The sequence below is a fragment of the Pleurodeles waltl genome, chromosome 10 (genome assembly GCF_031143425.1).
Source record: "Pleurodeles waltl isolate 20211129_DDA chromosome 10, aPleWal1.hap1.20221129, whole genome shotgun sequence".
NCBI classification, from domain to species: domain Eukaryota; kingdom Metazoa; phylum Chordata; class Amphibia; order Caudata; family Salamandridae; genus Pleurodeles; species Pleurodeles waltl.
Genome location: NC_090449.1, coordinates 1,083,976,693 through 1,083,990,294, shown reverse-complemented (window position 1 = coordinate 1,083,990,294; position 13,602 = coordinate 1,083,976,693). Strand labels below are relative to the sequence as shown.

Here is a 13,602-nt window from a genome sequence, read left to right as displayed (position 1 = left end):
TCCCCTCTCATGCTGACGAGCGTGGTCCCTAGAACACCGGAGCTGGGTCCAAGTGTCTCCCACAGTCCAGTGGCCCTTTTGTCCAAATTTGGTGGAGGTAAGTCCTTGCCTCCCCACGCCAGACAGTAATCCTGTGTACTGCGTGATCTTTTGTGCACAGCCCAGCCCAGGTCCCCAGTACTCCGTCCTGCATTGCCCAACTCGCTGAGTTAGACTCTTACATCGTGGGACCCTCCTTCGTGACTCTGAGTCGACCGCTGTCCTCAGATCTTCTAAGTGCTTGTTCCGGTACTTCTGCAGGTGCTGCCTGCTTCAGTGGGGGCTCTCTGAGTTGCTGAGTGCCCCCTCTGTCTCCTCCTCCAAAGGGCGACATCCTGGTCCTTCCTGGACCCCAGCAGCACCCAAAATCCTCAACTGCGACTCTTGCAGCTAGCAAGGCTTGTTTTCTGCCTTTCTGCGTGGAAACAACTCTGCACCCTCCAGCACGCCGTGCGACATCTTCTGACCAAAGGAGAGGTTCCTGGCACCTTCTGTTGTTGCAGAGTCTTCGGCTTCTTCCACCCGGAGGCAGCCCTTTTGCACCTTCATCCGGGGTTTAGTGGGCTCCTGCCCCCCGGACACTTGGGTGACTCTTGGACTTGGTCCCCTTCCTTTACAGGTCCTCAGGTCTAGGAATCCGTCTTCAGTGCTTTGCAGTCAGTTGTTGTCTTTGCAGAATCCCCTATCTCGACTTTACTGTCTTTCTGGGGTAGTATGGTAACTTTGCTCCTACTTTTCAGGGTCTTGAGGTGGGGTATCTTGGACACACTTAGTGTTTTCTGACACTCCCAGCGACCCTCTGTAGTACTAGAGATTTTCATTCTCAGGGTAATATAACAAAGAACTTGGCCAAAAAGCTTTATATGAAAAGACATCTTTATTAAACTCAAATGAGTGAGACTACGTCTCCCAGAAGCTGACCTATAGCAACTGAAAGAGGCAGTCTCCAGAAATGGTCTTAGCTCAGACCTTTTATATCATTTATTATGCCCTAGGCATGCAAGGGGGCTGTACCAGTCACATTCCTAAACAAATGAGAAAAGCTAGAGAGGCAACATGTGAGTAGCCTTTGGGGTTTTAACAGGATTACAGTTGACCATTTACATATTTCACTACAAACAAATAGCAGGTTTATGATGACAAGCCCATATTTCAGTTTGTCCAGCCCTCAATCAATTACCCGGCAAGGCTTAGTACTTTCATCAGATATCGACGGACCCCCAATATAAACGGGCACCTCCTCCTTGTAAAGCAAGTCATAAAGAAAGAAACAGGGACAGGTGTGTGTAAGATTAGGCATGGTTTGTGTGTGATGAAAGGTTTATGATGTGTTGTGCCTTGATACTAATCTCATTCGGCCACTGGGAAAGAAACTGGCCGAACAGGTTTGGCTTCAGGCAGTGGAGTCAGCTTGCCCAGGTCACGAAGAAGTCATAAGAAACTGTACGTGTCCTAAAGCATGAGCATGGCCTTAGTGCAGCCTATGTGGGGGCAACCACATAAATGGCTATCGTTCTAAAATGGGATCAATATGCAGTATCATATACAAGGTCATTCCATTGATGAAACGCGATAAAAACACTCGTACATATCGTATTTGCCATTTGCGGCTCTCTGATACTAAAATCGGCATGATAGGGCCATGCCTCCAGTGTGGTTCCGAAATTTAAAGTACCACAGACCATCCTTTTGCCCTTACATAGGCAACAACTATACTCATACTAATCTGAGTCCGGGTCTATATTCATAAGGCCATGGAGATGTTGCTGGAGCAAAATTCTAGTACTTGGTAACTCTCTCTGGACAGGTCTCCTTGAAAATGAAGTAGCACAAAAGGCCACATATGGCAGGACAAAATAAGGAATACCTCTATCTGCAGTAGGTGGCATAAGATCACACACCCAACAATTAGTGATGTTCACTACTAACTAGTGTTGATGCAGAAGCTGTACAAAAGAATTGCTTACGAATTCTGATCTTCTAACCTGCTCATGTTCAGGAAAAGGGTGAAAAGAGTGCAAAGAAACAATAGTAGGAAAAGACATAGGGCCTGATTCTAACTTTGGAGGACGGTGTTAAACCGTCCCAAAAGTGGCGGATATACCACCTACCGTATTACGAGTCCATTATATCCTATGGAACTCGTAATACGGTAGGTGGTATATCTGCCACTTTTGGGACGGTTTAACACCGTCCTCCAAAGTTAGAATCAGGCCCATAGGTTGGGAAGTGGGTGCAGAAGTCAATTGAGTAGAGAAAAACAATCCCACCCATAAATGACAACGTCATGTTTAAAAGACACTAGAAAACACGTTATTAAGAACATATAGACAACGGGAGAAAGTAGTGACCACTATTACAAATGAAATAATAATTTTTCACAACCCTAACCAAAAAGCAAATCCTAAAATTATCTAGCAACATTTTTAGGGCTCCTCTGCATTTCAGTAATTTTTGTATGTTCAGGTGGAACAGTGGTGACTCTCATCAATGCTCTAAGGTGAAAAGGGGGTACTCTTTCCACAGAAAATGGACTTTATTCTGCTTTTACTAAACAGAATAGTACTTTAAAACAATGCCAGCAAAACAATCAGTCTCCTAACACCTAGTCTATACAATCACACGGAAACCTCTTGTGAAACCAACTATGCCCAGAGTCCGTTCAAAAAGCCTCTCTGGCAGGCTTCTATTGTCCATCAAATTTTCTTTTGTTGTTTTCTTTCGCATGGGCCTCTCAATTCAGGCCTCTTCGTGAGAAAAGTACTGCTTATTTGGAGTGCCCTCCTGGCAAACACCCACAGTTCACTCGAAAGTCTCAATGTCTTAAAGCAATGCACCAGTGTCTCTCCTCTGTGGCAGACACTACAAACAATGTGCTCTTCATTGATCAAGGGCACAAATCATCTCGTGCAGACCCAAGCACCATTAATTGGGAAATAGCTCAAGCTCAGCAGCACTTTCAGACTCCAACACTCATTATTTAGTGTCAGAGGACGCTCAAGCTGCTCTTTCATGGGCACCACAATATAGTGCCTTTTTCCAAACTTGAAATCTCCGGTGCACTGCCCTTCTTCCGTTGGAGCAAAGAAAAGGGGTGTGTGGCCAAAACTCAGGCCAAGGGGCTCAAGGGATTGCACACTGTCAAAGGTTACCAGCACATGACAGGTAGAGAAATGAAACCTCAAAACAGCTCTGCCATCAACGACAGGAATGATTCTCTTTAGCTCTTTTACACTGAAACTTTGGTTTTGTGATGTCCAACGCCGTCTGATGGAGCAAGTACGATACCATGCGCTGGCGATCGCTGTCCAGCTTTGCTACTTTCTGGGTGCTGAGACTGTAGGGCCAAGACGTCCGTCTTTCATCTGTAGCTGTCACTGATGGGAATTAGGCTTAAATCAATGTCCTGCAGGTTATTATGACTTGATACCCGCAGAATCTAGTGACGTAGGAAATGTGCCACAGTTGTTAGTTTCCTTCAATTTAGTACAAAAACAGTTCATGGTTTTTAACAAGGGGACTGCAAGCAGGTGGTCTGCAATCTTCAAAGGAGTAGCCATACACCATGGGCATAAAATACAAAGACAAAGGCAGAAGGGCAAAACAGGGTCTCTAGCATCTTTAATTGGGTTCTCTCCATTATTCTCTGCCATCTATAGCTACATGAGAATTCTATCTGAATGGATTTCCTCACACAGTGGCATTGTCTAATGGGGTAAACACATATTTTCCTCAATGATTAAGTCTAGGTGTTCCTCCTTATCTTAGAACATCTCAATAGAGAAATCACATGATACCGATTATCAGGGACATGTAGAAACCTTCCTTTAAAAACTGTGCATTAGGTGCACTATGCAATACACAGGCTAACAGTCAAATGTGCAAACAAAAAGACAAGAACTAGAGGGTCCTGATATTTGCATGGTTAGGACACATCTGATCCCACCAAAAATTAAAGTAGCAGGAAAAGAAGGGAACCGAAAACCAAATTAAAATAGACATTGAAAATTCGTCATGTTCAAAAAGGTAAACATAAGATATCTCCTATTGAGATGAAAAACTTGTCTTACTATAATATTGAGTCAGTTAACCAGTCTATCGCTACCCTGACAGTCAGGCTGGAAAACATTGAAGCAGGCCTAAGGCAAATTCTTGAAAACCAGTCTGGTCATACCAAAGGGAATTATACATAACATGGGGGTCCCTGGTACATCACTGCAGTCTGGAAATGTGAACCTGAACAATACATCAATAATAATAAAAGGGCTGACTGGTGAAAGGAATTCGAAAAAAGAGAAATGGGACTAGGACATAGCTAAAATCTCAATAACTAAGCATGATGCGACATTGGTCAGGGGAAGTAACAAAAGAAAAAATCTATAGGAAGAACAAAAAAAAAAATGTGGGTGATAGTCAGGCATGTGACACAACACCGAGAGTACGGGTGATACACAAAGGCCAAAGTTCCACAAATTTTAACTCTACCGTTGGCGACTACACCATATACGGTACTCCTAGCTAATGTTTCAGTTCCTTCTTCAGGAAAAAATGAAAACCTGGTTTTCTTTTAAGGAACAAAAGCCATATGCTACTTAGGAAACAGAACATCATTAACTAATGTAATATAGAAATTAGGCCACCTTGAGTCACAGATCTATAATTTCATCCTTAGGTCCAATCAAGGCTACATAAATGTAGGGCTGCCTGTTCCTTTAAGGGAAGGGGCAGTAACCTGACTAACTGCAGGTGACACACTTTGATCCTGTATATCTCTTTTTATTTTCCTTCAATGCCATTATAGCCAAATAGACATGCACTGGTGAAGTGTTGTCTCTTATGTTCACAGCATGAAATATCATTATCTGTGGAATTTAGTAACCAGAACAAGTTCAACCAACTGTTGCGTAGCGATGGGCATCGTCATGACCATCCCCTCACAACACAGGGGAGCTTGTAATAGTATCAAAAGCAGCAACAAACATGCAAAAAAAAACAAATAAAAAATAATAAAAACGCACAAAACGTCAAGCCATCAGATATACTTGCTGTGTATCAAGCACAAAAAGCATAGACAAAACAATAGCATGTGTGAATAAGCGGTGACACACAACACCATGTCATGTACTTTATGCACTGTAAACCTGCAGCTCAAAACCCAATATTTGGGCCTGTTTAATTTGTCAGGTTTAAAATCCTTACCCTCCTTTTGACAGTAGATCACCAGGCAATGGAAATCTGCTGTCAAATATAACTTTACTGTTTCTCTTCTAACATACAGGACCAGCAAGAACAATTCATGATAGGACCAAATACACGAAAATAAATTTCCATTACTTAACTGTTACCCTCTTGTCAGTTACTTCACAACATCAAGCCACCTTAGTTTTACCTTTCTAAAAGTAAAAATTGTTACACTGACACTCCATATTAATTTGGCACCTACAATTTCCTCTGTGAAAAATAAGTCTTAATTGGCAAATCGTTCTCATTAAGGCATGTAGCCTTCAAAATTTTAGAAAAGGGCTGCCTTTTTTTTTTTCTGTCTAAGACTTAATGCAACACCTCGTTTTCTGTCAAATAAAAGCAGCTAGCAGGCATCATTTTATTTTTTTTAGAGCGGAGACACAAATGTATCAGTTCTGCAGAGCATTTAACATGATGTTGGGACTTTCGAAGAAACCCCTTTTTTTTATATTTTCCCTTTGTAATTAAGTTCTTTAATTTTATTGATGTTCTTCTGGAGAAACCAGAAATCCCACTTTTAGAGGCCCATAGGGTCATTCTGCATTTCACAGAGACAAGGCCCTAATTTAAAAGGTCACAAGTGTCAACATGACAGCTTCCTCCATTGTTTATGGGAAAACTAAAGATAGCATCTCAGCAGCGTGACTTGAGCCAACCTCTGTAGCTCTCCTAGCTTCTGCCACTCTGAATCTGTCAAAGACAGTAGGCCTTCCTATTTTCCTTCTAACCTGCAATAATTCACTCTATTTTTAAAAACAATTTTTCCTTTTTAGGCGCTAAAAAAATTATTTCTATTTCCAGATTATTAAACTACATTTACTGTGAATAATTCACAAACCTTAATAACACACATACCAGTTGTTAGAATAAATGCTTGTTGCAATCCCATGCAATGGTACATATTCCATCAACCTCGAATGAATGAACGTCTCAGTAGGCCCAGCTGAAGTTAGAACCTTCAACCTTGATATTAAAACAAGCCTTTGTACTGGCACATTGACTCATTGAATCATAAGAAGGCACAACCTGTAAATATATATCAAACCTAAATGTATGCATTTACTGAAGCCTGAGACACTTTAAAAAGTACTCTGAATGGAAGAAAATGCAGTTTAAACAGTGCTTTTGCCCAAAATCGACTTTGATATTTTAGGCATTAAAAAATCAATATCCTACAATTTTCTTGCATAATATGCATTACCAGAATGTCTATTACACAATCCATGAGTCAGCCATTAAAAATATTAACTTATACTTTATAGAAATGAGCTTGTTTGCTCCTGCGCCAAGGGAAAATTGCACACACAAATTTTTAGCGGTGCAACATAACTTAAATTAAATTGTAATGCTAGGAGGTCATAGTATAGGTATTAAGCTTTATAAATATTAAAAAACGATTTTGAAAGGCACTTATTTTTTAAATTTTTTTTTTCCATAATTAATCATTTTCTTTTAAAAAAAAACCATTATTCTTTTTTTTGTGATAATTCCACATATAAAAGCAAGCTGCATCCCTTGCCTATTATTTGGGATACATTAACTCACAAGCCTAAGCGCATAAGCCTAACTTGAAATGCGTCACATTTTTGCGCCACTTTCATTTAAAAGGAAGGTTATGCAACATTCCACCCGTGTTTAACTGGGAAAGTGCTGGCTGAATTGAACATTCCTATCGAATATACTGCAGCTGAAAAGTTTGCCTGTGAACATCTACTACAATGCATCTAAGAAAAATGCTGTAAATTTATTTAATTTTTTTACAAAAATAGATAATTTCGTTTTTTTTGGGGGGCCCTATTTATATCTATTGAATGTGTTTTCTAATTTATTAAGCATTTAACGGCAGTTTTGTATATGTGCACAATTGCTCATTCTATAAATTAAAGAGCAACATATAGCTATGTTAGCACATCACATGGTTCATTTCTGGATTTTTTCTAAGTTTCTACTTAATATTAATTAACCAACATTTTACTTAACAAACTGAAAACATCAAGAAGACCCACAAACACACATTGAGCTCATTTCAGATATAAACAGAAAACACTCAGGACACACAATACAGCGCGCTTTAGCCATTTTTCATAAATAGCGCCGTCGCAATTTACTTACAGAACCGTTTGCAGATCCTAGTTGTAAGTCATATTTACAAGAGAAAAGAAAACTTTTCTCAATAGTGTTCCAAAAAAAAACTGCAAAAACAGCCTCACAGACATTTATTTCTAAGAATAGCGGACCCATACTTTATTAAACGTGATGGGGCCCACGCCGTGTTTAAAATAGAACTCATAAGTTGGAGTTCCAATCGGAGGTATCAGACATGAATCCTCCAATCGGGAATCCCTGTTGCCACCAAAAACCAAACCAAGTACCAAATTTGCTACGATTAGGCATCTTCGCTCACTAACCGAGCTTCAAACTTCAAGGGGCTATCTCTATCGATACACTCGCAAATGTGCGAGACCCTCGGTTTTTGAAAATTGCAATCTTCAAATAAAACTAAGGACCAATACTAAGAACCAAGAACCAAAAACTAAGAACAAAAGGACCAAAGAACTAAGGACTGGGAGCGACCCACTTATACTTCAACTAAAGCAGATGGAAAAAAAAAAAGTCTCTTCATTACCTGCCTACACAAATTGCAATTCGCGTATACAAACCTATACAAACCTATCAAAGCTATACCAAACAAATAGTTGTCCAAATTCTAATTGCCAAGTTCTAAATGACCTAACAGTCTTTTTTTTTTCTTTTTTTTTTTACTTACACCAAAAAGATTCTCAGTCAGGGGTGACATCATGTGGAGGATCAAAATAAGGAAGATCAGAAATATACTGGGCTGCATAATCAAAGAATCTCCACAATCCCTGCGCACAGAGTACCTTCTTGGTAGAATCCTGTTCTGTCCTCCTCAGTAGATTTCAGTCTCCTGACAAGATCACTCCCACAGAAAGTCACTTCTCTGATGAGCCCCACGTTGGGCGCCATTTGTAGTACTAGAGATTTTCATTCTCAGGGTAATATAACAAAGAACTTGGCAAAGAAGCTGAAATATGAAAAGACATCTTTATTAAACTCAAATGAGTGAGACTACGTCTCCCAGAAGCTGACCTATAGCAACTGAAAGAGGCAGTCTCTCGAAATGGTCTTAGCTCAGACCTTTTATATCATTTATTATGCCCTAGGCATGCAAGGGGGCTGTACCAGTCACATTCCTAAACAAATGAGAAAAGCTAGAGAGGAAACATGTGAGTAGCCTTTGGGGTTTTAACAGGATTACAGTTGACCATTCACATATTTCACTACAAACAAATAGCAGGTTTATGATGACAAGCCCATATTTCAGTTTGTCCAGCCCTCAATCAATTACCCGGCAAGGCTTATTACTTTCATCAGATATCGACGGACCTCCAATATAAACGGGCACCTCCTCCTTGTAAAGCAAGTCATAAAGAAAGAAACAGGGACAGGTGTGTGTAAGATTAGGCATGGTTTGTGTGTGATGAAAGGTTTATGATGTGTTGTGCCTTGATACTAATCTCATTCGGCCACTGGGAAAGAAACTGGCCGAACAGGTTTGGCTTCAGGCAGTGGAGTCAGCTTGCCCAGGTCACGAAGAAGTCATAAGAAACTGTACGTGTCCTAAAGCATGAGCATGGCCTTAGTGCAGCCTATGTGAGGGCAACCACATAAATGGCTATCGTTCTAAAATGGGATCAATATGCAGTATCATATACAAGGTCATTCCATTGATGAAACGCAATAAAAACACTCGTACATATCGTATTTGCCATTTGCGGCTCTCTGATACTAAAATCGGCATGATAGGGCCATGCCTCACGTGGTTCCGAAATTTAAAGTACCACACCTCTACAACCTACACTAGGCCTGAAGTCCATTCGTGGTTCGCATTCCACTTTTGGAGTATATGGTTTGTGTTTCCCCTAGGCCTATTTCTACCTATTGCATCCTATTGTGATTCTACATTGTTTGCACTACTTTTCTAACTGCTACTTACCTGTTTTTGGTTTGTGTACATATAATTTGTGTATACTACTTACCTCCTAAGGGAGGGTATCCTCTGAGATACTTTTGGCATATTGTCACTAAAATAAAGTACCTTTATTTTTAATAACACTGAGTATCGTGTTTTCTTATGATATTGTGCTATATGATATAAGTGGTATAGTAGGAGCTTTGCATGTCTCCTAGTTCAGCCTAAGCTGCTCTGCTATAGCTACCTCTAACAGCCTAAGCTGCTAGAACACCTCTATTCTACTAATAAGGGATAACTGGACCTGGCACAAGGTGTAAGTACCACAAGGTACCCACTATAAGCCAGTCCAGCCTCCTACAATCACCTTTTACCTTTCCATGAAGAAACTAGTGAAAAAAGAGCACTTTTTAAAAAAGTTTCATGAAGATTAGTCAGACCAAAGTATGTTTAGCTTCACAATCCATAACTCACACATCAGGCACTGGGCTAATCCTGCAACACAGTCTTTTTTATTATCATTTTCATTTATTTCATTATTTGGGGTTCGGGGGTTGCAAGCCCTCAGGGAACCACAAAAAGTCTCCAAAAGCCCTTGTCACCTGGTGTGCGGCAGGGGTTCTGGCAACCTCATAACCTATCCGGGCGGCCACCACTCCTGAGTGCCAGCATCACCTGTAGTGGTCTCTTTGGGCACCGCGCCCACGCTAGGGAGTTATGGAATGGTTCCTCCTCTCCCTCAAGGGTCCTTTGTCCTGGACATGGTTACTAAGTTCTGCATCCCCCAAAAACATTCTCAGTTTTGGCAGTTAATCAGATGCTTAAGGTCTGAAATCCTGGCTTTGGGTTTGTGAACCAGAAGGCCAACTGTAAAAATCAGCTTTCATCTTATTTATTTTCTTAATTTGGATCCACAGCACAGCTGTGGACTATTGTCCAGATATCTACAGTTTACACCAAAGCAAGCAAAGGCACGTCCTGTGGTGAAGTTCTCCTTTTTGCCATGTTTGGTGTAATTCTGTGTAGCTGTCTTTCCTAAGATGAGAGGAAAGAAACCTATGGCAGTTAAAATGAGAAAGTCACTTTTTGGATCCTGGCCTTTCAGCTCTCTTGATGGACCTGTGTGAAACATGCATGCCAAACCCAAATCATGTGACTTTTTGTTTTAAAAAGTTGTGGGCAGATTTGTCGCCGGTGCTAGTCTTATTAAGGAAACAAAAACATATGTGTGTATAGCTATGTATATGTAAAAATTAAATGAAAAAAACAAAGGTTAAAGAGATGCTATCGTTAGGTGAAAATTACAAATTCAAAATGAACAATTAATATTGGGACCAGTGGCTAGGGGTATGCCTAGACTGCCCCTTATATTCTTTTTCAAAAAACATTTTCTTGTCAGGGGACCCAGTCTCCAAGTCCTGTACTGCACTGCGACATTTATTTTCCTGTTGGAGCCAGACAATCAGAGAGCTTACTCTGAAAAAGCCCTCTCAACCCCAATGGCCCAGATATCTATACATTTTTAACCTTCCTTAATTTCTCAAAATCTACTGAAGGGATTTACACCAAATTTTAAAAAACACTCTTTCTGTGAAGGTCTAGCTTTTTCTCAGATTTGGTCTGTTTCCTGTCAGCTATTTTGACTGTAGTGCTGTTCAAGTCCTTTTGGAAACTGCATGGGGAAACTGTGTTTCAGGCCACCCCTCCTTTACCTCGGCCCCCACTTGATGGACCACCCGAAACTTTCCAGAAAGGAGTCGAGGATGATGAACTTTTGTATGGAATATTTCATAAAGATGTGTCAAACATCACCAAAGGTATTACCAAAAAAGAAAAGAATTTCGAATGGTAACTAGATCCTCCTAACTATACCGTGGTGACCGCCACTGGATAGTATCTGCCCGCCACAAGGATACGCATAGCAGTGTTAAATGGCAAGAGAGGACATACAGACTGTCAGCTCAAGCTACATCATTTCCATACAACTCAAAGCTCGGAAGGTTGGCCACTGAATAACACTAGATGGATTACCTCGGCCTCATGCTGTAATCTGTCGTTTACTCTTCACCTATGATAGACCATGGATCACTGCGGTTTAGCCTCTAATATCAGATCAGGTTTAGCTGTCACACAGGCAGGAAGCAGGCCGGGCCTCTGACCTCAGGATAGGCCAATGCTGCAAGACATACTATGAAAACAGGGGCTTGAACAGGGGATGTAAAACTACCAGGAGCTACACAGGCAAGCCGAAGACCCAGCCTCAGGTCACCAGACACACAAAGACCTGAAGACTCACTGAGAAAACTGCTGGAGTGGTTCTAGTGTCCGTGCCCACATAATGTCAGCCGAATGGACCTCACCCTTACCCAAAACAAAGCTGGAAGCAAGCACTGGCATCGGGCAGTGCCACAAGCTTTTTTGCGGCACTGCCCTATACCAATTTGAAAGGGCAGGAATGCACCATGTTTACAAGATACAGTGCACTCCTGTCCTTTTAGCCAGCACCGGCCACAATGTGCAGCCTAGAACCAACGCAGGCGACCTTGCAGCATGGCACAAGGGTGCCTGCATTGTTGGCAGGATTGTGTTTGTCCAGGAAGGGACCTTCCTGCACAAAAACAACCAAGGGATGTTTTGTTTCTCTTTGTATGTGTACTGCTGGATGCAGTGCTCATAGAAAGAGGAAAAAAACTAGGAGAAATAAAGATATGTCTCCTTGTTACGCCCCCCTGGGAAGGCGCACAGTTTGATGCATTCCTATGTTTACAGATCCTTGTAAGTCTGGGAATGCGTGGAAACCCATGGGCGTTACATGGGAAAACCCACTGCAGCGCCCATAGAACGCCCCCTGATGCAGTGTAAGGCAACGCAGTGACTTGTGCTGTGTTTATATGTGTTACACCATATCTTCACGAAAAGTCGCGCACAGTGGCTTTGCTTGGCCATGTAGATATGAGTCTGCAGTCTGTGCCACTGAAGCATCATAAACAATGTACACCAGAGGCGCAAGGGGCTTGGTACGTGAGCCCCTTAGAGTCAAGTACTTCACTGTAAGAAAATGGGACAGCCTCTTGTGACGCTTCTTGTCATGGGTCTTTCCTTCTTGCCACCCATGGTTTCATCTGCTTCTTCCTGAGGGTGTCTTCTCCTGTTCCTTCCACATGTCTGAGAAGAGGGACTCATGATTATTTCCATACAAATTGGAGGTAATCCACGCTGGGTCACTAAGCGCAAGATCTGGGCTCTTACTGTATCTCCCACACCTGGGATCTGGGACTGAGCTGTGAGTCAGCAACTGAGAGTGATTCTGATCCCTGAGCTCCCCCACTCAAGCCCACCTGGGGTCAGCAGGGCTGCCGAATCCTGCAGGCGGTGGTGCAGTAAGTGTGCCAAGGACCAGACAGGTGACACACATGTAACATGGCAGTGAATGTGTGGGTTGCTAATATGGCGTTGAGTCTGTTCTCATTTGAACTTCTGTTATCCTTCGCTCCCAATGGCATCAATGAGCTCCTCTGACAACAGGGGGTACCAATCCTATCTGGAAAGTATGAGTGAGTTTTCCTGCAGGCCAGGGGATCCAGGATCCAGAGGTGGTGCCAAGAAGGAGGCCACCTGTCATAAAATTAGTGCAGTCTAATGTGGCTGAAGTTCCTTGATACACCCTTTGCTTCTTTCATCAGGGAACTGAACCCGAAGCATTTCACCTGCTCAAGAAAGAGTATCTGGATGATGCAAAGAACTCTTCCGAGCGTAGAGACAACTTCCTGCAGATGGTTGGGGATATCATGTTTGTGGTTCCTACTGTTGTAAGAGCAAGATACCACCGAGGTGAGTCTTGAGTGTTCTGAGTACCAGCAATGGTAGAACTGCCCTTCAAAATGTTCCATGAGCCACCACAAAGAACAAAGATGAGCTCTAAACTGTTGTGTGCACCAGGAGCTGAAAAGATGAGCTTTAAAGAGGTGTAAGCACCAGAGGCTGAAAAAGTGAGATACAAAGTACTGTATCCTCCGGGGACTGAAGAGGTGAGCTTAAATGTGTTTTGTACATGAGGGGCTGAAGAGGTGAACTTAATAGTATTGTATGCATGAGTGGCTGACCAAATGAGCTTCAAAGTGTTGTATGCTCCGGAGGCTGAAGACGTGCGCTTAAAAGTATTATATGCATAAGGAATTGAAGTGGTGTGCTTCAAGTGTTGTATGATCCAGGGGCTGAAGAGGTGCGCTTCAAGTGTTGTATGCTCCTGGGGCTGAAGCTGTGCGCTTCAAGTGTTTTATGCTCCAGGGGCTGAAGAGGTGCACTTCAGTTTGTTGTACACTCCC

General features: G+C 42.0%; 1 protein-coding gene across 1 annotated transcript in view; it reads left to right on the top strand.

Annotated features, from left to right (window-relative positions):
• The window catches only part of LOC138262283 (cocaine esterase-like), a 303,060-nt gene that overhangs the window by 267,739 nt on the left and 21,719 nt on the right, over positions 1-13,602 (top strand). Inside the window, exon 10 of the mRNA XM_069212178.1 lies at positions 12,961-13,108. Within this exon, the coding sequence (XP_069068279.1) occupies positions 12,961-13,108 (148 nt within the window). The remainder of the gene's footprint in view (positions 1-12,960; positions 13,109-13,602) is intronic.